General features: G+C 43.4%; 1 protein-coding gene and 1 long non-coding RNA gene across 2 annotated transcripts; both read right to left on the minus strand.

The window, feature by feature from the left end:
• Nucleotides 1–236: 236 nt before the first annotated feature.
• On the minus strand, nt 237–13,475 carry LOC147908091 (uncharacterized). The gene is made up of 2 exons (XR_015546686.1): nt 11,340–13,475; nt 237–1,414 (listed from the first exon to the last, which is right to left on the minus strand). It is a non-coding gene; the product is annotated as an uncharacterized LOC147908091 (long non-coding RNA).
• A 4,265-nt stretch (nt 13,476–17,740) lies between these two features.
• On the minus strand, nt 17,741–22,893 carry pix (ATP-binding cassette sub-family E member 1 pix). Its single transcript, XM_011067733.2, has 9 exons — nt 22,735–22,893; nt 21,922–22,143; nt 21,469–21,684; nt 21,096–21,303; nt 20,791–20,977; nt 20,314–20,720; nt 19,759–20,071; nt 18,492–18,726; nt 17,741–18,189 (listed from the first exon to the last, which is right to left on the minus strand). The coding sequence occupies exons 2-9, from the start codon at nt 22,132–22,134 to the stop codon at nt 18,142–18,144; spliced, it is 1,827 nt and encodes a 608-aa protein (XP_011066035.1). The 5' UTR covers nt 22,135–22,143; nt 22,735–22,893; the 3' UTR covers nt 17,741–18,141.
• Between the last annotated feature and the right edge of the window lie 2,586 nt (nt 22,894–25,479).

Here is a 25,479-nt window from a genome sequence, read left to right on the forward strand (position 1 = left end):
TAATTTCTAGTGGATATAATCAAAAGTCCCCAATTCTTTCTGATATAACCCAAACTCCCAAAATTTTGACGTCTACAGTTTGGATTTTTTCGTCACTGTCATTCTTTGTCAGTATGTGTGGAACTTAGAAAAAAAAAAAAAAAAAAAATTTTCCAAAAAAAATTTTCCAAAATTCATGGTTCCAAAATCCATTTCTCGACATTCTGAGTCGTCTGGCATGGTCAAATTTTGATCGATTTTTCCTATTTTTTGAACGGGACTTAGAAAATATTCGCCGATAACACTGCTTCCAAGAGTACACAGCCTGAACGAAAAGAGATAGCGGAATGGTCCAAACGGCATTCGAAACGGCTTTTTAAACCGAACAACATTGTCTCAGTCACCGAGGCTCTAAGTCTATCCGTTAAAAGAAAATTCCGGAACGGAAGTAGGTATTCAAAAAATTCCAACTGATGAGCACGGATCATGACTAGTACTTCTGGAATCCGTAATAAAAAAAAAAAAAAAAAAAAAAAAATTAAAATTCCTTCGCAACACGAAGGAACCTAACCTGATCCCGTACCAGTCACTCCGATCTAACCGACACCCGATGGTCCCCGAACTGACCGAAGTATCGATAAATGGTGGAAATAAAAAAAAAATCCCCATTTTTCCAGACCTAACCCAAATTTTATAGACTTCTATAATACGAATTTATTTGACACTCTCATTTTTCCTTCATTTTGGAGGGTATAGGACTTAGAAAAAAAAGTTTGAAAAAAAAATTTTCAAAAAAAAGAAATTCAAATTCTTAAAGTTGGTCCTACATGCCTATTTCGTCGCTCTGTACGTTGTCGAGACACTTTCATTTTTGAGTGGGACTGAAAAATTTCAAAATTTTGAAAAATCAGAAATTTAATTTTCGTAGGTGGGGGTATCGATGTATCTCGACGAGAGGAACAACTTTGTTCCTCATAACCACCCCCCTCCGGTGACCCCCCACCCCTCAAACGACCCTTTTAATGTTTTGTCAACTTTACAAAAAGTCCACAGCCCAAACGGTGACAGATACGACAAAATTGTATAGAACATTTTCGTCTTCTCTCAGGGCCTATTATATGGGAAAAATGCGAAACTTTTGAAATTCCGACATTTTTATTTTTTTTGTGACTTCAGAGCCCTCTATCTACGAAACCGTGAATCCTAGGGCAAAATTGTATACCACCTTTTGTGTTTGGCCCATCGAGATCTATGAGATAGCATCCTTGAAATTTTCAAATTGCGACATTTTTGATCCTATCCCCACCTAAAAAAAAGTCCCCAGGCCAAGGGGGGGGCTGGAGGGGGGGACCAATACCAGGGGAAGGTAGACCCAAGTGAGTACTATATGGAAAAAATCTAATCTCAAATTCGCAAGTTGTACTAACCCCTATACCTAACCTAACCTAACCTAACCTTAAAAAAATTACAAAGCAGCGTAGAAGGTATCATGACTCTGAGATGGTCCGAGATCTCTGTCAACGCCGCACTTAGCCCATCAGCCAGGGATTCCGCCTCCACATCCCCATGAGGAGGAGAGGACCATGCCTTTACGTTAGCTGCCGCGCTTAGTAGATCCATATTAACCTTTCCAACACTCCACCGTGGGAAGTGTTTGTTCCCAGCAGTTCTCTTTAGAGGACCGACTATCCTCTCCTGCACTCTCATAAGGATGTAACGATGATCCGAGAGAGACTCGACATCTACCGCCACACGCCAACCACTAACTCTACGAACTGCCGAGGACGAGACCCATGATAGGTCCATGCATGACGTCCCACGCGGGTGCACGCAAGTGGGCACGAAACCACTGTTCAAGAGCACCAGGTCCAAGCCTCCCGCCCAACTTGAGAGAACTCTACCTCTACGGTTCGCATCATCCAAATCCCAAGCAGAGTACCTGGCGTTGAAGTCACCCAAAATTAATAAAGGTTTTTGACTGCACGATAGGATTCGAGCACCCAAATCTTACAGTCCCCTCTCAAAGTCCACGTCCGGCAGGTTGGGGGAGAAGTAGCAACTAAAGACCACCATCCCTCCCCATTCAACCGCAACGTATTCCTCCCTCCTATAAAGAGGCGAACATGGAACGTCTATTTGAGAATGCTGCCATGTAATGGCAGCCGTCGGCAGATCGTCTACTGAGAAAAGCCAGCGTCCATTGTTTATTACTGAGTGAGGTTCCGATACGGCAACGAGTCCTAATTGTTCCTCCTCGCATACCCGCGCAATAAAATCCTGCGCAGGTCTCGATCGATTGACGTTTATTTGTCCGATATTAGCCATTGGGAACGTCAACCGACATCCTCTCCTCCGCGGGGGAAACAGCTTCAGACGTCCGAACAGCAGGGCTGTTCTCCGCTCGCACGTCGTCTCTTATGTTGCTATTGTCAGTCCTCTCATCTGTCGCTGTTCTTATCGGACTATTGTAAGGAACGCAACCATCTCCTCCTGCTCTATGCCCAGCAGGTAGATTCCTTCCTGCACAAACCGGACAATGAGATGGAGCCTTGCAGCCGACGGCCGTATGTCCTTCCCGGCAGTAATTAAAGCAGACCCCACTCCTGTTCACAGCACTCCTACAATTGACCCTTGTATGTCCTACAGCGAAGCATCTGTAGCATTGGAGTCTCCGCTTGGCCAAAGGCACTACACGTACCTTGGACCATCCAATGCGAAGTCCATCTTTCAACATCTGTTCCGCACATATGACCGGGCACTGTATCCAGACGGTGTTAAGACCACCTCTACCTGGTCTCAGAGGACCCACGCGAACGTCACTCGATTGTATATTTCCGCGCGTTGCTACAGCCTCCGCAATCTCGTGAATCGTGACGGATTTGTCCAAGTCCAGAAGACGGAATTCCAATCTTCTAATCGGCCGTATCACCTTGATTCCAGTCCGATCTTTGAAGAGGGAATCCAATCGACTCACAAGGGAATCAGCTTTTGAACCAGCATCCTCCCCCGGAATCTCCACTAGCAGGCCACCAGTCTGAGCACGTCTGACTCTCGTATCAGTGATGCCTAACTCCTCGAGGGAAATGCTGGATCTCGCCTCGCCCATCAACTCTGCGTATGAGGGGCCTCCCTCATCGCAACGAATTAGAACCGCAGCGGAGTTGATTTTGCGTATTCCTCTACGAACCGTCGATCAGGAGGGATCGCAGATCCGGTCCCAGATTTAGGGCTCCCAGAAGTATGCTGCACGCGTTCCTGGGAGTCCCTCATGCAAGGCCAGGTAAAGACACCCGGAGGGGTTTTAGTGGGTGCAAGCATAATCCCAGGCTCTCCCCCGGCGTCAGGCATTTCCCCTCCGTTAACAAAAAAAAAAAAGATTTAGGGCGAACCCTAGAATCTGCAGGAGCCGTCGCCACGCCACGAGCCCCCCCTCACTGCCGCCGCAAAGGAAACATCTTTCCTCACCATTTTCGCACCACTGCCATCCAAAACGCCACAACTTCGGAAGCACGCACTGGCACACGGCTACCACCACGATAAGTATTTATTGTCTTTTTCCTTTTTTTCTTTTTTCTCTTCCCCGTGACAGTCTCCCAGGGCTCTCCTCTCTCGGGACCAGAAGAAGGAAGCCAGCCAGCAAGGTCCTTTTCTCGCTGGTGATTGTCCTCTTGCCCATTAACCGCAGAGAGAACAATACGTCCCCTTTCGTCAATCAGTTTTCTTCTCGCAGAGGAATCCTCTGGTATTACTCTCCCCTCAGGAGGGAGACTCCCCTCAGAGAGGGGCGGCGTGCTGGAGGTATATCCTCAGCTACTCTTCTACTCAGAGGGGAGGAGTGTGAGGTTCCAGCCACTTGTCGATCCGCTCTTCTGTGATCCAGCTTACCGTGTCCTAATGCTTTACCACTAACAAGCTCCCTCCTCAGTAACTTGACTTGTTCAAGGAGACTATCTATGTCCTTCCGAATCATCTCCATCTGTCTCTTGAGCGAAGTTATCTCACGTTCTAGTTGGAGACATCTTCCGCTCATAACTTCAGCCGGTTCTTGGGCCCTGGCTGAGTTCACCGCCAGTTGTTGAACTGCCTGTCTGGCCACTTCCACCCCTATGATTATCTGTCGGCGCAGATCACCTTTCATGGTTGATGTTTTTTTTTGCGCGCTACTTGCGGCGTCCAAGACTCTCAGCATCTCCGTCATTATGGTCTTCGGAGACATCTGCGGGAATAGATATGTAATCTCATCCACCGCAGTCTTTTGCCTGTACGAAAAAGAATCGTCGAGAGGACATTCCTGCAGTTTCTTCTTTTTACCCGCCCGCCAATCTTTCTTGGTGATTTGCAGGAAATCGGGCCGATCCAAGACATCATCGTCATAATCGTCCATCCTTGTCGCGCTCATTCTTGAGAGGGATTTGGATCCAAGGACGTTGCTCCTCTTCGGTTTGCGTCCTCTTTTTTTACCACGAACCGCAGCATCGGCCGACGTGGCCGAATCCGAAATAGAGGCACTTGATCTTGTTTCTGAACTGTCGATCACTCTTGGCGCATCCGACGTCTCGACAGCTGTCACCGGCGAATTTACAATGTCTCCATCCACGACACGTAATCTAAGTTCCCTGGGGAGATGCACGTCCGAAATTATTCTGGGCCCGGGCCCTCTAGCACTAACACTGTCCTTGTTCTCACTGTCTTTCACTATTAGATCCGTGTCTTGATTGTCAAGTACTGTACCGTCCTTATCTTTCAGAGATTCGCCAGACACTGGCAACTTCTCTAATACCCCTGTGAGCTTACACCGCTCCAGAAGTGTACTCCTACGAGTACTGGGACCGGGAGTCTCGTACACATCCCAATCCATCCTTTCCTCAGCGGTAGCCATATCGGCCGCGGAACCCGCCGGCAACTCCGCGACTTGCCCCTTGCATGATTCTCCCGTAGGAGTCGATCGCCCGGGAGCGGGAACACTACCCCCGGGAAACCGTGACGAGCATCCGACCTCTCGCCGTGTCATATCCTTTTTCGTGTTGTCCATATTGTATATATATATATATATATATATACCGACGATGGAGAAGAAGCCGGGTGACTCGCCAATCACCCGACTCGCCTCTAATGTAATTCCGCGACTACCTACGCGGACGACCGCCCGACGGCAAGGACATCGTCAAACGGCCGCAAGGCAGGAGTGTACCAAGATCGGTAGTAAGATTTCCACCCTTTTTTTTTTTTTTTTTTATAACGGAGGGGAAATGCCTGACGCATACCCCGAGCCTCGGGGGAGAGCCCGGGGTTATGTGGGGCTTGCACCCACTAAAACCCCTCCGAGTGTCCTTACCTGGTCTTGCATGAGGGACTACCAGGAACGCGTGCAGCATACTTCTGGGAGTCCCTCAGGCCAGTCGGCTTATTGCCGACTTCTATTCCCGCCCGGGGATTTTTATGGCGTCGTCTGAGAGACGACGTGTCCCCGGGCGGTGCTTGGCACCTTCGACTTTATTCGGGCGCTGGGGGGACACCACCCCCTGCGCCCGCCGCCCCGATTAGTGTTGGGGGGCGGGAGTTGGGGATCACGGCCCCCGCCGCGATCTCCAGCCCCCCGAGGGGCGCCAATCAGAAGTTTGGCGCCCCTCATGCTTCGGCGCCGCGAGAGGAAGTCTCGCGGCGCACCCCCCGCGCGCGGCGGCGCAGGGCTCCCCGCCCGGTCGCGCAGGGCTCCCCGCCCGGTCGCGCATTCGACGCGGCCGGAGGATGATGAGCCACTGTACCCCGCGCATGCGGAGGGTCATCCTGTTTCCGGCGGCGATCCGCCGCCGCTTCACTGCGCCCCGCGTCCGAGACGCGGGGCCGTCACTGATGATGGTGGCGACGGAGGTGGAGGGTTCACTGACCCCGACACTCCCGCACACCACCCCACCGTCCTCCTCTTCACTCCTCTCATCTATGGGGGAAGGAGGTCGCCGTCGTTCTCGCCCCGTGGGGCGGTCCCGGCGGCGGGTACGCGCGAGGGGTGACCCGGGGCGCGAGCGATCCGGCTGGAGCCGGCGCCCGCATTGACCCCCAACGCCCCCACCCCTCGCATCTCCTTCCCCCCCGTCAGCCCCGGAGGCGGTGGGGGCGGGAGAAGGCCCCGACCTCCCAGTGCCCTCTCCCTCTGCCTCTCAGCCTCCTCCTTCTGCGACATCACCCGATCGCAGAAGGAGGAGAAGGCCCTCCAAGCACTCTCCCTGCCGACTATCTCCTTCACGACAGCCGGCAGGGAGAGATCCTCCCCTATCTCACGGACCAGGACACCGCGCTCGCCCGCCCAAGCCGGGCAGGTCTCCAGCGTATGCTGCGCGGTGTCCCGGTCCCCATCGCAGTGGTGACAACAAGTGGTCGGCTCCTTACCTATGCGACACAGATACTCCCCGAAACATCCGTGTCCGGTTAGCACCTGCGTCGCGTGGAACGATAGTCCGCCCCATCCCCTGCCTACCCATTCCTCGAGGCAGGGGAGGATGGCCTCCACGGTCCGAGCGCCCGTTGTCGGCGGGTCGTTTTCGAGAGTGGAGCGCCACTCTTCGAAGACCCGCCGACGGGCGTTCCTTCTCAGTCGGTCAGTGGTCCTCGGGGTAACGATCCCCCCCCGAAGCCGAATGGCCTTCACTCCGGCGAAGGTTTCCGCCAGGGCGTCGGCCACGTACTCGGCAGAGGGGATCCCCGCGAGGACCAACTCCATACCGGGGCCCCATAAAGAGCCCCGGACAGGACGGCTGCATATAAGCCCGCCTGACCGACCCGTTCGGACCGTGGAGGTTGGGCATGAGGCCGAGCAGAGCGTCTGCTCGGCGGCCCAACCGCGGGGCTAGCTCGTCGAAGTGTTCGACGAAGCCCCAGCGACCATCCACGGTGAGGCCCAGATATTTGATCGTTGACCTCACCGGGACGCGGACATCGTCCACCACTATATGTGCCTGAGGGGGCACCCCGCTCTTTCCATCGTGGAAGAAAAGAGCTTCCGATTTAGCGGCGGCCACCCTTAGGCCCAACTCCTTAATGGAGCCGACCACGCACGCCACTGCGACGTTTGCCGTACCGACGGCTCTCCCCCAGGTCGTGGCCCCGACCACCACCAACGTATCGTCCGCGTAACAAACGACGTGGCAGCCGGGCGGTAGGGCCGCGCGGAGAATGTAGTCGTATGCGACGTTCCAGAGTAGGGGTCCCAACACGGACCCCTGTAGAACGCCGCACGACACGTCCCTCCGCTGCTGCCCGTTTTGTTATGGAACTCCAGCTGCCTGTCCCGGAAATAGTCCTCTATAATAGCGACCAGGTAGGGGGGCAAGAGGTGATGTCCTCTCATCGCCCCAACTACCCGGCCCCATGGGATGCTATTAAAGGCGTTGGCGATGTCAAGGGATACAGCCAACGCCACCTCCCCTCCCGCGGTCATCTGCTCCGTGAGGGCCCTGACTTGCCTGACGGCGTCGATAGTCGATAGACCCTCCCGGAAGCCATACTGACCGCGGGATAGATTGGGACCATCCCGGGACAGGTGCCGGACGATGCGGGCAGCGATGACTCGATCCAGAAATTTCCCCGCATCGTCCAACAGGCATAACGGCCTATAAGCGGAGGGACTCTCCGCTGGCTTGCCCTCTTTACGGAGGAGGACAAGCCTGGCCCTTTTCCACGGCCTGGGAAATATGTCATCTCTGAGGCAGCTCGTGAAGAGCCGCCTCAGACGGCTGCCCACTATGGAGCCGCGGCGCCAGAGCCTTCCGTGTACACCAGAGGGTCCGGGCGCCCGCGGCCTCCCCTTGAGGCGGGCGAAAGCCATCACCATCTCCTCCCGGGTGACGCCCAGCTCCTCCGTCCATTCGGACGGGGGGCCGACCCTCTCCGGTATTTCCCTTTCCCTATTGGGAAAGAGGGCGGCCACCACATCCTCCAGGAACTGAGCGTCCAGGGTTTCCGTTATCGGGGGGTCCACGGACGAAATTGCTTCGTCACAATTTTATAGGGCCTCCCCCACGGATCCCTGTCAAGGAAGGAGACGAGGTCGCGCCAAGCGTCGGCCTTCGCCCTCCTAATGGCCGCTCTAAGGGCGCTCCTAGCTTCACGGAGCGCCTCGGCGGCCACTTCCACCTCCTCGTCGGTGCCCCGTCGTCTGCGGCGGGTGAACCTCCGTCGGGCAGCCCGTAGCTCAGCTATCTCCTGGGGCCACCAGTAGACTGCTCTCCTCGCCACAGGCTGGCAGAGGAGAGGGGCATCGACGCGTCGCACGCGCGCGACATGGCGTCCCCGAGCCATTCGGCCTCCTCCTCCACCGAGCGGGCCTGGTTGGGTTCCGGCCACGTGGAGGAGAGGAGGCTCACCTCGAGGGCGCCGGGGTCCAACTTGCGCAGGGCCCATCGACGTTCCTTCTCATGTAGGTGGCGTCTTATCGACACCTCCGTGGGGGTGGACACCAGCTCCATGCGGATCAGACGATGATCCGACAATTCTCCTAAGGAGCTGGCGTCCACGTGCCAACCACGTATCCTGGCGGCAGCCGCGGGGGTCGCCCACGTCAGATCGACAATGGACTCCCCCCGGGCCCCCACGAAGGTACTGGCACGGTCTCTATTCAACAAGACTAGGCCGTGCCTCGCCGCCCACAGCAGGGTGCTGTCGCCCCTGGAGTCGGTGGATGGGGAACCCCACTCTAACGCATGGGCGTTGAAGTCCCCACCCAGTACTGGCCTGGGGGAGCGTCGTCTGTCCCCCAGAGACTCCAGGGCGTCCTCATATTCCCTCCTCGTAGTCGAGGAGGGGGGAAAAAGGTAGCACCCGCTACATCTATGGTCCCCCACTCTCCATGCGCCCGAAAGCGAGTCTCCTTCGCGGCAGGGCGACGCAGTGTACCCTTCGAGCCCTGTGTAGGGCGAGATATACCGGTACCCTTCCCACTCCCGGACACGCCACCCGCAACAGCAGCGTATGAACCGCGAGTGGTTTTCGCTACCCCACCGGCAGCCACGCGACGCGTATCACCAACTCCAGTCGAGGGAGGAGGCATCACGCTAGAGTCCGCTGGCTTACCGACCATAGCGTCTTTCTTCTCTTTCCTGTTCCTCCTTTTGCGCGCACGCTTGGAGTCCACTATCGTCCATGGCTCACCATTTGCGAGGTACGTCAGTGAAGGCAGCAAAGGCTCCACGCCAACAGCTCCCGCAGGCCTCACTTCGTCCACACCTCTCACCTTCCCCTTGTCCACGCGCGAGTCCCTACGGATGTCCAGGGTGTTTCGCGACGAGGCCTTTTGCCCCAACCTGTCAGCTTTATGCGGCCGGGGAGGCACATCCTCCAGCCTCTTACGGACCCCCCCAAGAGATGGCCTATGGGCAGGAGGCAGATCTCCAGCTTCACTTGTTTCGCGTGTCTCCTTATCTGCGACATATTCCCGTCGCCGCAAGGAGCATCTCCCGCGATCCCGCGAGCGGCGCGACACAGGGGAATCGCGCCTAGGAGCAGTCCCCTCCGAAGAGGGAGAGCGACCCCTACCACGATCCCCATCCCTCAGCGATTGCACCGTTAGCCTAAGGGACTCCACCTGGTCCCTTAAGGATACCTTTTCCCGGCGCAGAATGTCCATCTCGCGGCGAAGCTTAATAACCTCCCTCTCCAGGGCAAGGTTACTAGCTCTGACCTCATCTGACGGACCCGAACACTTGATGATGTCAGATACCAGCCGCTGTACCGCAATCTTTGCCACGTTGACACCTACCTTAATTTGCCTACGGAGAGCACCATTCATAGTTACGGTCCTCCTCTCGGCCTCCCCAGCGATGTCCAGGACACGTAGCGTTTCCGCAACCACCGACTTCGGCGACATTTGCGGAAACAGGCCCGTGACCTCTTCAACAGCGGTCTTCTGGCTTGAGGAGAGCCTGTCGTCCAAACTGCACTCAACTAAGCCCTTCCTCTTCTTTAAACCGGGCGATCCCTTCTTCGAGACTCTGAAGAAATCCTCCCTGTCCCACTCATCATCCTCTAGCTCCAGCCGCTTCGACGATATTTTCGTCAAAGCGTGAGAGCCAGGGGCATTACTGCCCTTCAGCTTGCGTCCCCTCTTCTTGCCCTTATATGGGATCTGCTCAAAGGACGAGGAGAGATCCCCAACGTCCTCCACCGGGGTAGATCCAAGCGAGGCGCTATCACTCGACGGACCCGCGCGATCTGCGACCATTCCAACATCACTACATGCCGGCAGAGTAAAGTCAACCACACCTATTTCCCTGTTCAGGCCAACGCCCCCATGAGCCGACGTGCCAGCCGACCCACTATCGGCGACAGGGGAGTTGACGATCTCGCCAGCCACTACCCTTATCCTCATTTCTTTCGGATATCTTTTCTTCCTCGGACGCCCCCTCTTGCGACGCAGGACTCCATCCGGGGAGGCAGACCCAGAGGCCACCGAGTCTTCGGCCGAAGCGACCGCAATAGCGTCAACCTCCGTGCGGTCCAGAAGCAGCCGCAGCTCCTTCCTCCTCTGCGGCAACGGAGACTGCAAGATAGCACCAGGCTCCACTCTCTCCTTAAGCCCAGGAGATGCGGGTTCCTCCACACCCAGAACCTCCTCCACAACTTCCATCCGGACGGTAGCAGATTCCACTGCAGGGCCCGTCGGCAACCCTGCAGTTAGCCCATCGCTCGATGACGACATGCCGGGGGCAGGGACAACACCCCCGGTCAGCCGGTCCTGGGTTCCGAAGCCCAGGCGTTTATTCTCATTTCCGGTGTCCATGTCATTATGTATCAGTTGTCGGCGTAATAGTACGGCCGAGGAGCACGCCGACCAGCTCCCCGGTTCGTCTCCAACCTCCTTCGACGTCCAGGTAGTAGCCGCCACATCGATGTAGGGAAGACACACAGCAAAACTTCCCGCTAGAGGGAAGCTCACCCACACACCGATGTTGAAGTGTCTTAAATCCCGCCCAGTTCACGCACCACACACCGCGCCGCGCGCGAAGAGAGCATCTGATCGACGACACTCCCGAAGCAAAGGCGTAGATCTAAGGTCGCCCCTCACTTGCTAGGATAAAACCGATTCCCCCTCACTTGGCCGCTGTTGGGTGGTTTACCCACCACCCATTCATCCCGTGGCCGCGCACCACTACCACGGGACAGGGGGACCTTTTATAGAGGGCCCAGCTCGTCGTCCGAGAGGTTGAGTGCAATCTCGGACGCTCGGTCTCCCCCAGTGGTGCAAGGAGAGAGATTACGAGAGCTCAGGCACCGCGGGTTCGCTAAACCCGTAGTGGAATCATATCAAGATGCGTCCGGGGATACCGGATCGCATCAGAGATGATCCCACCCCCTGCGGGGACTCTAACCTAACCTAACCTAACCTAACCTAACCTAACCTAACCTAACCTAACCTAACCTAACCTAACTCTAACCTAACCTAACCTAACCTAACCTAACCCATTGGAGTTGTCTTCGAAGACCTGACCCCGTGCCAGTCACTTCACCGACCTAACCAAATCCGTAGTTCTCGACCTAACCAAAACTTAGGAAAATAGTGGAACTAACCAAAAGTCCCCAATTTTCAAATGGATGTAACCAAAAATCCCCTATTTTCTAGTGGAACTAACCAAAAGTTCCCAATTTTCAAATATATGTAACCAAAAGTCCCCAATTTTCAAAATGGATGTAACCAAAAAAAAATCCCCTATTTTCTAGTGGAACTAATCAAAAGTCTCCAATTTTCAAATGGATGTAACCAAAAGTCCCCTAATTTCTAGTGAATGTAACCAAAAGTCCCCTAATTTCTAGTGGATGTAACCAAAAGTCCCTAATTCTTTCCGATATAACCCAAACTCCCCAAATTTTGATGTTTACAGTTTGGATTTTTTCGTCACTGTCATTCTTTGTCAGTATGTGTGGAACTTAGAAAAAAAAAAAAAATTCAAGTTTTCCAAAAATTTGTCCAAAATTCATGATTCCAAAATCCATTTCTCGACATTCTGAGTCGTCTGGCATGATCAAATTTTGATCGATTTTTCTTATTTTTTGAACGGGACTTAGAAAATAATCGCCGAAAACACTGCTTCCAAGAGTACACAGCCTGAACGAAAAGAGATAGCGGAATGGTCCAAACGGCATTCGAAGCTTCTTTTTAAAGCGAACAACATTGTCTCAAATCCGGAAGTTCGAGGACCTTTCGTTCAAGAGAAAATGGCGACTTCCAGAACGGAAGTAGATATTCCAAAAATTCCAACTGATGAGCATGGATCAGGACTGGTACTTCTGGAATCCGTAATAAAAAAAAATTAAAATTCCTTCGCAACACGAAGGAACCTAACCTGATCCCGTGCCTGTCACTCCGATATAACCGATGGTCCCCGAACTGACCGAAGTATCGATAAATGGTGGAAATAAAAGAAAATCCCCATTTTTCCAGACCTAACCCTAATTTTATAGACTTCTATAGTACGGATTTATTTGACACTCTCATTTTTCCTTCATTTTGGAGGGTGTGTGACTTAGAAAAAAAAAAATTTGAAAAAAATTTTCAAAAAAAAAAAAAAAAAAATTCAAATTCTTAAAGTTGGTCCTACATGCCTATTTCGTCGCTCTGTACGTTGTCGAGACACTTTCATTTTTGAGTGGGACTGAAAAATTTCAAAATTTTGAAAAATCAGAAATTTAATTTTCGTGGGTGGGGGTATCGATGTATCTCGACGAGAGGAACAACTTTGTTCCTCATAACCACCCCCCTCCGGTGACCCCCCATCCCTCAAACGACCCTTTTAATGTTTTGTCAACTTTACAAAAAGTCCACAGCCCAAACGGTGACAGATACGACAAAATTGTATAGAACTTTTTCGTTTTCTCTCAGGGCCTATTATATGGGAAAAATGCGAAACTTTTGAAATTCCGACATTTTTATTTTTTTTGTGACTTCAGAGCCCTCTATCTACGAAACCGTGAATCCTAGGGCAAAATTGTATACCACCTTTTGTGTTTGGCCCATCGAGATCTATGAGATAGCATCCTTGAAATTTTCAAATTCCGACATTTTTGATCCTATCCCCACCTAAAAAAAAGTCCCCAGGCCAAGGGGGGGGCTGGAGGGGGGGACCAATACCAGGGCAAGGTAGACCCAAGTGAGTACTATATGGAAAAAATCTAATCTCAAATTCGCAAGTTGTACTAACCCCTATACCTGACCCCGTGTCAGTCACTTCACCGACCTAACCAAATCCGTAGTTCTCGACCTAACCAAAACTTAGGAAAATAGTGGAACTAACCAAAAGTTTCTAATTTTTAGTGGAACTATCTAAAAGTTCCCAATTTTTAGTGGAACTAATCAAAAATCCCCAATTTTCTAGTGGATGTAACTAAGAATCCCCTAATTTCCAGTGGATGTAACCAAAAGTCCCCAAATTTCTAGTAGATGTAACCAAAAGTCCCCAAATTTCTAGTGGAACTTACCGAAATTCCCCAATTTTCTAGTTGGACTAACCAAAAGTCCCCAATTTTCTAGTGGAACTAACCAAAATTTCCCAATTTTCTAGTGGATGTAACCAAAAGTCCCCTAATTTCTAGTGGAACTTACCAAAAGTCCCCAATTTTCTAGTGGAACTAACCAAAATTTCCCAATTTTCTAGTGGATGTAACCAAAAGTCCCCTAATTTCTAGTGGATGTAACTAAAAGTCCCCAATTTTTCTAGTGGTTCTAACCAAAAGTTTCCACCTTTGTGGAACTAACCAAAAGTGTCTTTTTCTACAATCCAAACTCCCCAAATTTTGATAGATGTCTATAGTTTAGATTTCTTCGACAGCCTCATGTTTTCTTCATTTTTGAGGGGTGAGACAAAAAATTTTGAAAAAAGAAAAAAAATTAAAATTCTTAAAGTTAGTCCTACAGGCCTATTTCGACTCTCTACGTCAACTGGGACACATTTCATTTTTGAGTGGGACTTAGAAAAAATTTCAAAATTTTGAATTTCCATAATTAAATTTCGTTGGTGGGGGTATCGATGTATCTCGTCGAGAGGAACAACTTTTTCCCTCATGACCACTCCCCTCCAGCGACCCCTCTGACCAGGAACTTCGATTTTATGTTTTCGCCGACACAGAGTTTTCATGACCAAATGAGTTTTTACGGTGAGGGACGAACGTGTCCGAAACGTGTACGATAAAAATGTATACCTTCTTTTCTTCTTCTTTTGGGCCCAAGATTATGGGAAAATTATGAAACTTTTGAATTTCCAAAATTTTTTTTTTTTTTTTGGATACTTCAGCGCCCTCTAGTTTCCAAACAGTTAGTCCTAGAGCAAAATTGTATACCTTCTTTTGTGTTTGGCTCGTCGAAATCTATAAAATGGCATACTTATCAGTTTCAATATTCGACATTTTTAACCCTATCTCCATCTTTGGAGAGTTTTGAGGGGGAGTAAGAGGTTTGAGGGAGGAGTGTCACTATTTGGGTTAGGTCGGGCATTGTCCATAATATAATGGGAAAATTGCTAACTCAAAACGAAAATTATGGTACAACCCCTTCTATTGAAATATTAACGCGTATTACGAAGTAAATAAAATAATATATTCTTAAATTCTTTACATTTTTAATATTCTCCAATCAATAGGCTTTGTTAACGGTTTTTGTTTTATTTCTTAGATTTATTTCGCACATACACGGCTCATGAATATCTTATGTATAATATTTCAATTGTGTTATAATTGAATGTAATTGTTTAGTTTATAATAATTTTATATTACGCAAAATCCGCGCTGTGTATACTACATTTTTAACAATGAAACATTGATGTCTTCTGGCTTTTTGTTACTTTTGAATATCATTAATCTTTATTTAATTGTAAAGTTGTCAGAGAGTAAGAAAAATTGAGATATAATGCTGGAATGTCAGAAACACTTTAGCAATTTTGAAAAAAAAATAAAATAAAATATAAAAAATAAAAACCATACTGTAAGTAAAAACCACTGTTTACGCCTTTCATCAGCGTATTAGTTGATACCAAATATTTGAAATTATGAAGTAAATGTCATATGTTCTTCAATGTATCACGAAATAACTACATTAAATGGCACGCGCCACTAATCTAAACTAGCTACATAGTTTTGAGAAATTATTTCATTAATTCGGTAATGAAATAAATATTAATTGAATATTAAATCACCTTATGGCTTGTGAGTCAGAAACAATGAGTAACATTTCTTTGTGAACTTCGTGATTTCCCGCCAATTTTCCTTCGTCATTAGCCATCCCCGGCGTCCAGACACACTCGGCGTCACATTGAGCACAGCAGCGTAGTTGACAACGTAGTTAGCCAGCTACACAAAAGTTAGAGAAGCGACGAAGATTCTAGAAAGAACTTTGGAAACTAATCCTGACGTGATCTGACGTATTGTCTCCTCTCAACTCAATGCTGGAGGCAAGAGCCATTCAAATAACTTTAATCTTATCTTGGTTCGTAAGGCAGAGCGATGCTTTTTTTTGCCAGATTCTTTCGTTTCATACAAAAACGCGTCGAATAAGCTAATTTCATCAGAATCGGAGGTAGTTCTTCTGGAGAATTATCCTCATTTTATCTTTATAACAGATTTCCTAATCTCAATAGTTATTAATTTTAAAGGCTGCAGACTTTTGCATAATGCATAACGCATAGTGCGAATCAACTAATCAGAATCTTTCCTTTTCTCCCATTCCATGGAAAACTAGAATTTTAATTGGTTGATTCCTTTATGCACTATGCATTATGCGTCATGCAAAAGTTTATGCTGCGGCCATAATGCTTAAAGCCGGTTTTACATTAGTTACAAGCTGATCGGAAGTTTGTTGCGATAGTCAATCTAAAGCTCGCATTTTGAAATCAACGCTTCATATTGGCTGTCGCAACAAACTTGTGAGCAACTTGTAACTAATGTAGAACCGACTTAATATCTTGTATCGCACAGGGCAAAATATTTTTTGCCAGATTCTTTTATTTCATGCAAAAACGTTATTCAGAATAACGCTGATTGATTGCTTTTATGATTACGTCTATTCCGCAGTCATTTTCTGCACTATATGATTTCACCTTAAACCTAATTTTATTGATTTTTGAGGTAATTGTATTAAACTGTGTAATTACCAAATTTGGATCGATTTTTCCATCTTATCCCTTTAAACTTAGAAAAATTCCTGACTTTAGGAAGATCACTCTCAGGATATATTAGGTGTTGGAATTAATTCGTAGCGTTTTACAAGAGATGGCATAAGCAGTACACTATTTCGTTGTTACCTATAGTTCTGTATACATTGTAAACATCTATCATAGGACGTCATTTGCCGTACATAACCTTTCTTGAAATCATAAATAACAATACTGTATAATTCATTGAATATGTCAAAATTTGTGCCAGATAAAGTGTTTTTGCGGGGAGTTTTGCTTCATTACTTTAATATGAACAAAAGTGCAGCTGAAGCTCATCGTATTTTAGTGGATATGTATAGTGAACATGCTCTGGCTGAGCAAACGTGTAGGAAGTGGTTTGCACGTTTTAAAGCTGGTGATTTCGACTTGGATGACAAGGAGCGACCTGGTCAGCCGAAAAAATTTGAAGATAACGATTTGCAGGCACGATTTGCTGCTCAATGAAAACTCATGTCAAACACTTAAAGAATTATCTACGTCATTGGAAGTTGACTTCTCAACAATAGGAAAACGTCTTTGGGCATGATCCAGAAGGAAGGACATTGGGTCCCATATGAATTGAAACCAAGGGATATTGAGAGACGTTTTCTCACGTGCGAACTGCTGCTTCAACGGCAGAAAAGAAAAGGTTTTTTGCATCGGATTGTTACCGGTGACGAAAAGTGGATCCATTATGACAATCCAAAGCGCAGAAAGTCATGGGTTAAGCCCGGCGAACCATCAACATCAGTGGCAAAGCCCAATATCCATGGCTCAAAGCTCCTGCTCTGTATTTGGTGGGATCAGAAGGGTGTCATATACTACGAACTGCTAAAACCGCATGAAACCGTTACTAGAGATCTCTACCGACGGCAACTGATGCGCTTGAGCCGTGCATTGAAGCAAAAACGGTCGGAATACACGAAAGACACGATAAAGTCATCTTGCTGCACGACAATGCTCGCCCACACGTTGCAAAACCGGTAAAAACATACCTGGAAACACTTAAATGGGAAGTGCTACCGCACCCGCCGTATTCTCCTGATATTGCACCTAGCGACTACCACTTGTTTCGATCATTAGCTCATAGCTTGTGCGAGCAGAAGTTCACATCTTACGAAGATTGTACAAAATGGTTCGATTCCTGGATTTCATCTAAAGATGAACAGTTCTTCCGACGCGGTATTCATTCACTGCCCGAAAGATGGTCAAAAGTAGTAGAAAGTGATGGGAAGTACTTTCATTAATGTATTTTTTAATGCTCATGTGAAATAAATAACATTCTTTCATTTAAAAAACGCTACGAATTAATTCCAACACCTAATATATGTACCTGTTTACTATTATGGAATATGTCGGAATTAATCCATTTTCCCTAGAAAACAGAAGTGTAAGGAATAATTGAACAATTCCGATCAGAATCCATTCCAAACATTTCCATAATAGATGCCTAAGTTTTTTTCTGGTCCAGCATGAACACGGCCATTATTTTCTCTTTTTTTTTGCGTTGGTTTATCCATTGACATTATTATGCATTATCAACATTACGCTTTTAATAATCCTTATTTAAAGTAAAATGATTTGATAAGTCATTTGTTATTATATTGTTTGCAGTTTAATATTATTCCATTATTATAGCAACGTACATGTAAATATGCTCAGGATATTAGAATCTTATTAGAAACATGCATATTTTATAATGTGTCAAATTTACAATACATTCTTGACTTCTTTGCTACATATTTATTAAATTATGTTATGTAATATATTTTACGTTATTTGCACAATAATATAATTATTTTGCTTGCTAAATAACATTGTTATTAAACAATATTCTAGACAATCATATAGAATGTATAGCATTAATATTCTATTACGAAATATATATTGTGTATTTATATTCTGGTATTTAAAAAGTATAAAGATTAAAAAAATTTCCTTAACATTTATATGTGCCGTCATTCAACTTGCACTATAACGACGAAGGTATATTTTATTCTTCTAAAAAGAAATATTGACCAGCTCTTTTCTGTTCCAAATCCTGTAAGAAAAAAAGTTGATTAAATTTGTATCTCTTAAAATACAGGAAAGATGTATTTTAAATAATGTAATTTATTTTTTTTTTAATACGTACATATGCATATTTTTAAAATAAAGAACAAAAAAGAACGTTATTAATTATTTGAATAAAGTGCATAGAGAATATTCTTTAAAAATATATTTTATATTACTAATCAAATTACAATTTATTATTTATGTTTTAGTATCAAAAATGAATAGGCAATAGAATATAAAAACTACATTATCTTAGAGAAATTTATATCCTATTAAAATAATACATACCTTTACCGATTGATTCTTATTGATTCTTGGTCTAAAATTGTTGGGATCTCTTCTGAAAGTGATACCCAATAATTCTAAAAATCTATTCATACCATTTAACAAAGATTGAGGACTATGAGCAGTGGTTGCTAAAGACGGTGTACCAGAAAATACTATCACGCGATCAGCTAAATACGTAGCCATGATAAAATCATGTTCTACTACAAATCCTGTTTTCTTTGCGTGTAATATAAATCTGAAATGTAAAATTTGCAATTTTTATAGTATTCATTTACTAGATAAAGGAAAGATTTTCCTAAGCAAGGAGGAAGGAAAAATATTAAATAGATTATGAGGAAAAGAGAAACGAAAAAAGAGGTGCAAAGAAAACTGAAAGGTAAATAAAGTGTTGAGAGAGAGAGAGAGAGAGAGAGAGAGAGAGAAAAGAAAGTGAAGCAAGGAGCACAGAGAAAAAGGAGATTTAAAAAGATAGTAACATACAGTATTGTATACAGATTGAGGGGCGTTGTAAGAAATATAAAATTCGATTTGTATTGCCAATGTGCCAAATATTCCGGAACAATAAAATAAATTTCACAAAATGTTCACATAGCAATAAAAAGTTTAGAATAGTACAATATATATCACAACAATCATTCATCCACGAACAGGATATATCTCCACCAACAAAAGGTCACGACAGAGATGCATTAACTCGTAAGTAAGAATCTGGGAAAGAATACAAAGAGCATAACATTTCGCTTATATAATGAGCCTTCAAAATTGGGGCTGCAATGGATATGGAATTTCTGGGAAAATTACAATTTACGGAATATATATGGTACATTTTCCAAATATGTAGTGACGTATGAATAGAATATTTAATTATATTTCAATGCTTTTACATTCTGTAAATATTCCAAAATATTTCGAAATAAATTTTTGAAATGTTATTTTGAGATTTTAGAAACATTTTATGAATATTTCAGGAGTATTTAGTATTAGCTGGATAAGCTGTGAATACAGTGATAATAGAATAAAAATATAAAAAATTAAAACAAAGGAAAAAAAATAACGGTTAAGAGTGGATAGAAAGATAAAATAATTTAAGTTTAAGTAGATATAAGTAAAATGCGCATAAGAGATATGGAAAAGTAGGAGAATTAAGAATGAAAAAGGATTTTTTAAACCAAGTCTCCTCCCTGGTTATTGTATATGCTGAAGTGAAATAAATTATTAATTTACTAATGCATTCATCATCTTTCTAAAGAAAATATTTATTACATACCTCTTGATGACCTTTGCAGCAACTAAACGTTGTTCGGAATCCAAATATGCGGATGGTTCATCAATTAGATAAACATCAGCTGGCTTTCCTAGACAAAGAGCTAGCGCAACTCGTTGTAACTCTCCACCAGAAAGATTCTGCACTTCTTGATCCATGATGTCGTCAATCTTCAAAGGCTTCATTACATCAGTTACAAATTGAGGATGCACATATGCATCTCGGATCTTCTCGTGTAACAGCTGCCTGACAATACCTTGAGATTTGGGACTTATCTTTTGTGGTTTATAACTGATATGTAGTTGAGGAATACTTTCTGCAAGATAGCAATTTCATTAACACAATTTATATCAAGCAGACTGTTAGAATTATTATATAAATAACATTTAAGAAATAATAATTTGAATAAAAAAAAGACATCGTCACAAAGCATCACGTAAATAAAGATTTATTTTATCCCATTTATTTAATTGAAAATATAGAATTTACACTGCTTTTTAAGTAGCTCTATTGCTAATGACAGATACTATCTACTTACACTTTCATATACAAGCATACCTGATCCATCATCTGGAGGCAAGTTACCAGCCAGCATTCTAATAAACGTTGTTTTACCAGTCCCATTTTCTCCTAATAAAACGAGTATTTCCGAATCGGTGAATTGCCCTTTTTCGACATTCAACTTGAACGTTCCCATTGTTTTCGTCATAGCAGGATACTCGTAGTGATTCATGCGTTTCACTTCTTCCTCAGTTGCACTTTCTGCCACTTTAAATACGAGAGATTCTTCACGAAATCGTAAATTTTCCGTAGGAACAAACCCATCAAGGAAAATGTTTATTCCTTCTCTTACGGAAAAAGGCATGGTAACAACGCCATATGCCCCAGGAACTCCATATAAGCAACAAATAAAGTCAGATAAATAGTCCAAAACCGATAAATCGTGTTCCACAACTATTATGAACCTGATATATTAAAACAAATAATTAATATATTAACAATTTAATAAAAATTAATCTTTTTACCGATACTTACTTGTCTGGATGAATAAGAGACCTAATAGTCACGGCAGCATTGAGACGCTGCTTAACATCTAGATAAGAAGAAGGCTCGTCAAACATAAAAATATCTCCATTCTGGATGCATACCATTGCACAAGCAAACCGTTGAAGTTCACCACCAGAAAGTGCTTCGATACCTCGATCACGTATATGTAGCAAATCTGAGAAAAATATATATCAATGAAGATATAGAACAGAGATTATCAAAATTTTTCTATCAGTGTTCCAAATCAATCTTAATGAATGACGAAAAAAAAAAAGATAAAAATTCGTATTTACCGAGCATTTCGCAAATTTCCATCTGATTCTTGCATTCATCTTTTTTATCTAAAAGCTGCTGCACGGTACCTTTCACGGCTTTAGGAATTTGATCAACATATTGAGGTTTAATAAGAGCCTTCAAATCATCTTCCAAAATTTTTGTAAAATAATTTTGCAACTCGCTGCCTCTAAAATGGCTCAAAATCTCTGTCCAGTCTGGTGGATCCTGTTTGAATAAAAAAACTTTTCATGCTATTGCTTTATTATTTAATAATAAGTCACATACATATACACATGTGTATATATATATATATATATATGTATATATTTATATACATAGTATATACATACATATGTGTTATATGTATTATGAGATATAGCAATCACATACAGAATATCTCCCCAAATTTGGTTTTTGCTTTCCAGCTAAAATTTTAAGGGCAGTCGATTTACCAATTCCATTAGTTCCTACGAGCCCTAAAACTTCACCCGGGCGTGGAATAGGAAGTCTATGTAGCTTAAATGAGTTCTTAGAATAACGATGCGTTGTTTCTTTCTCTAAATTACTAGGAAGATTAATAATGGATATCGCTTCAAACGGACATTTCTACAAGAAACAATCTTTTATCATTATCTAAAAATTATTTATTATTATCGTATTAATATTTTGAGATAATAATTATACGTAAATAATCTTGAATACTTCTCATTTAATTTGATTCATCATCATTCTAAATATCTCAAAGCTTAATAAAAGGTGTAATTCATCGCATTAAAAGTTATCAAAAGTCTTTTATATCATTATATAAAATCATTATATAATTTTATTATACAATGAAATTACCTTGACACAGATACCACAACCAATACATAGTTCTTCAGAGATGGCTGCTATTTTACTGTTTGGATTAACTTCTATACAAAGTTTTCCCATTCGTACTACAGGACAAGATCTCTTACACTCTTGTCTACATCGTTTAGGTTTACATTTGTCAGAATTCACAATCGCTATACGGGTCAAACGATCCGTCTCCTCCATTGATTTTTTTGGTGGCATAATGATATGCTAATTTAGAACAATTTTTTAAAAATTATTTGACTATATCATAAATAAATTGATACATGAAATATATCAAATATATTACATAGGACAAAACCATAAATCATAAAAAAAATCATTTAAAAAATCATAAAAAATATGGTATAAAATAAAATAATAGATGTAGACAAAAAATATAAAATAAATTAAAAATAAGATAATTGTTTAGTTTAATATACACAATCACAAAAATGGATAAAAAAAAATACTAAACACATTTTTTTGTGAAATGAACAAATTTGGCAAAAAAATATTGCTCCTAACATCACTTAAGCAAACTTGAAAAAGCAAAAGAAAAAACTGAATAAAGACTAAACAAGTAAAAAAAATACGAAGAAGCAAAAATGCAGTAAATTGTCATTGACTGTCTTTTAATTGTCACGAACGTAAAAGCTGTTAATTCCACTTATAACCTATAATCATTCAATTCATAATTGAAAAGTATATTTCAAAATACTTCCGAAATAAATTATATCAACATTATTATAATATTTTAAAATAATTTATCTCATATAAAAAGTTGAAACAGAAAGTGTAATGCGATATATCAATGCATACCGACTAAATGATTCCAAAACGTGGAAGAATTCAAAGGAAGTGACTCCAAATTGCTCCAAATTCCTATATTATGCCATCAGCCATAGTGAAAGAAGACAACGCTAGGAAATAAACGTGTCTATGAGCAGAGAGAAACCTGAGAAAGGACATGAGGGCCTTTTTTCTGTAACCGCAGTGTTTCTATAATAAGAGTAGAGTCCTATATTGGGTGCTTTCCAATTACAATATTCCTAGACACATTCGTGCACATGGCGACACATTCGTGCACAAGTTGCGTTCCAATTGCTCATTAAGCCGGTTCTACATTAGTTATAAGCTGATTGCAAGCCAATTTGTTGCGACAGCCAATATGAAACGTTCATTTCAAAATCCAACCTTCAGATTGGCTGTCACAACAAACTTGCGATCAACTTGCAACTAATGTAGAATCGGCATTATCGTTGACAATGCACTACACATCTATTGGGTTATCTAAAAAGTATCCGCGGTTTTTTGTCACTAGATGTGTGTTGATGGTCATATATCTAGTGACAAAGTACCGCGGATACTTTTTAGATGACCCAATATACTAGCGTTCCTAGAATGCAGAGTCCAATTTCGTAGACCTCATTTTATTGGATCAGAAATTAGACCCTCCCTAAAAATAAACCAATCACCACACAAATCTTTCACAATTTTTGGAAAGATAATGCATTATATTGGGTTATCTAAAAAGTATCCGCGGTACTTTATCACTAGATACATGACCATCAATACATATCTAGTGACAAAAAACCGCGGATACTTTTTAGATGACCCAATATTATAGTATTTTGCTTTATTTACTTACTTATGTTCTTTACAACCTCTGTGCCGGACTTATTCTCTCTGTCGTTTTTGTTGCACTAGTGCAAATATGCGGAAACGCGCAGTTGTGTCCACCATGTTTAGGGGCCGATTGCCAGACTCTGTATTCTAGGGACACTACTAGATACAATAGAGAAGCGCCACCGCTGTTATGATTTCTGATTGATTCCGCCATTTTTTCTACGGATAATCGCGTGAGGGTGCGATTACATGTAGCGCAGTACGCGGTACGCGGACAGAAACTAACTGTGCAAAACGTGCCGCTTGCTTCTTTTCTCCTCTATTTCATATAACGCGATAAGTGGCATGGGCCAGTAATAAATTCACGTTATTAAACATTTTTTAATTAAATTAATTGATTTAAATACAATTATTAAGTAAATTTGTTGAAAAAATAAGAGTGTTGGTGAAATGTACATAAAAATAAATTAATATATTTAAAAAAATTCATATTAAAGTTTATTTGTCACTAGTTCATGTCGCTTATCGCGTTACACGTAATAGAGGAGAAAAGAAACAAGCTGCATGGTTTCTACAGTTACCTAGTTAGTTACAATTTCTGTACCGCGTACCGCGCTACATGTAATCGCACCCTTAATCTTCTAATTTCGGTAAATATCATTATTTTTAAATCTTGATATGTATATTGTAATCTTCAAAGAGAATCAGTATTTCTTTGTAGTCAGTAGAAACACTACTGTTATAGAAATCGCACTCTGCGGAATGACAGATGTAAACACTGATCGCCATTTTTTTTTGGACGATTTAATTATAACCTTTAAATATGTTCGATGGTACTTCTCTGTTATATCACTGACAAAATACTATTAAAGACCGTCAACCCTAAACAAATTTTCGGCAGTATAAAAAGGGCCCGGAGGTAATTGAAAAACGCTGATATTATCGACAATATAAATTTGCTATTATTAACATAAATATTTGGCTCATACATTATTAAGATTTTTTTTATTATATAAATGTTCCATAAATAAATATGCATACTTGTAAAGCTATAATATATCCTATATATTGCAGAAAAATTACAATTTTTTCTCTGCAGTTATCATTGCTGTTGATAATCAAACTTTGACGATAACACTGAAATTACAATTTTTAGTATCTCATCGATGATTATATCTAATAGAATGGGTATAAAGAGAGTGACGCCAATTAGCCGGAAATCGTTATTTGGTGTCCTACATCTGGAGTATCTATACGACGTAATTCCTTATCTTAACCTCTTCTTTCTTTAATGTTGTCTTCTTCTAACTAACAGTAAGGACACCTAATGGCGTAACCAATTAGCGTTAGGCACACGCATTGGCGCCACTCGCTTTATACCCACTTCAATATTTAGTGTCCGTATTTATAGTAAGACTTTGTACTTCAGGCTTCCTTAAATTTATCTTTAGATGCTCAGTAGCCAATGAAATAATTCGTAGAGTATCTGAAGATAAATTTAAAAAAGCCTTAAATATTGGGTCATCTAAAAAGTATTCGCGGTTTTTTGTCACTAGATGTGTGTTGATGGTCATATATCTAGTGACAAAGTACCGCGGATACTTTTTAGGTGACCCAATATAAGGCCTATAAATACGAGTATTACTTCAAAGGATCGATTCTGTATCTTGAAACGAGGTGAAAATTACAAAAATGAATGAATTTACTAGAATATTGATAATTTTATTGGTCAACACCTAGAAAAATTTGCTCTTGTGTAATTTTCTACTTTTGTAATTTTCACCTTGTTTGAAAATACAAAATCGACCCCCAATGTCGACTTGTGTCATCAAATGGAAAGCACCCATTCTGTCAAAGTACATGATGTGAATTAGGCGTATGGCCGATATTAAGCCTGATGTCCACGATGTTAAAAATTGATCTCTGATAGAGAAAAAG

This window comes from Acromyrmex echinatior, chromosome 11 (assembly GCF_024713525.1).
Source record: "Acromyrmex echinatior isolate Ae372 chromosome 11, ASM2471352v2, whole genome shotgun sequence".
NCBI classification, from domain to species: domain Eukaryota; kingdom Metazoa; phylum Arthropoda; class Insecta; order Hymenoptera; family Formicidae; genus Acromyrmex; species Acromyrmex echinatior.

What these genes read in the sequence shown, in the direction of transcription:
- pix (XM_011067733.2), bottom strand. Translation starts at nt 22,134, where the DNA reads ATGCCACCAAAAAAATCAATGGAGGAGACGGATCGTTTGACCCGTATA. An exon ending in GGAAATTTGCGAAATGCTCG is followed by an intron (nt 20,978 to 21,095) that starts GTAAATACGAAT and finishes TATTTTTCTCAG; the next exon opens with ATTTGCTACATATACGTGAT. An exon ending in GCCTCCAGATGATGGATCAG is followed by an intron (nt 20,072 to 20,313) that starts GTATGCTTGTAT and finishes GCTATCTTGCAG; the next exon opens with AAAGTATTCCTCAACTACAT.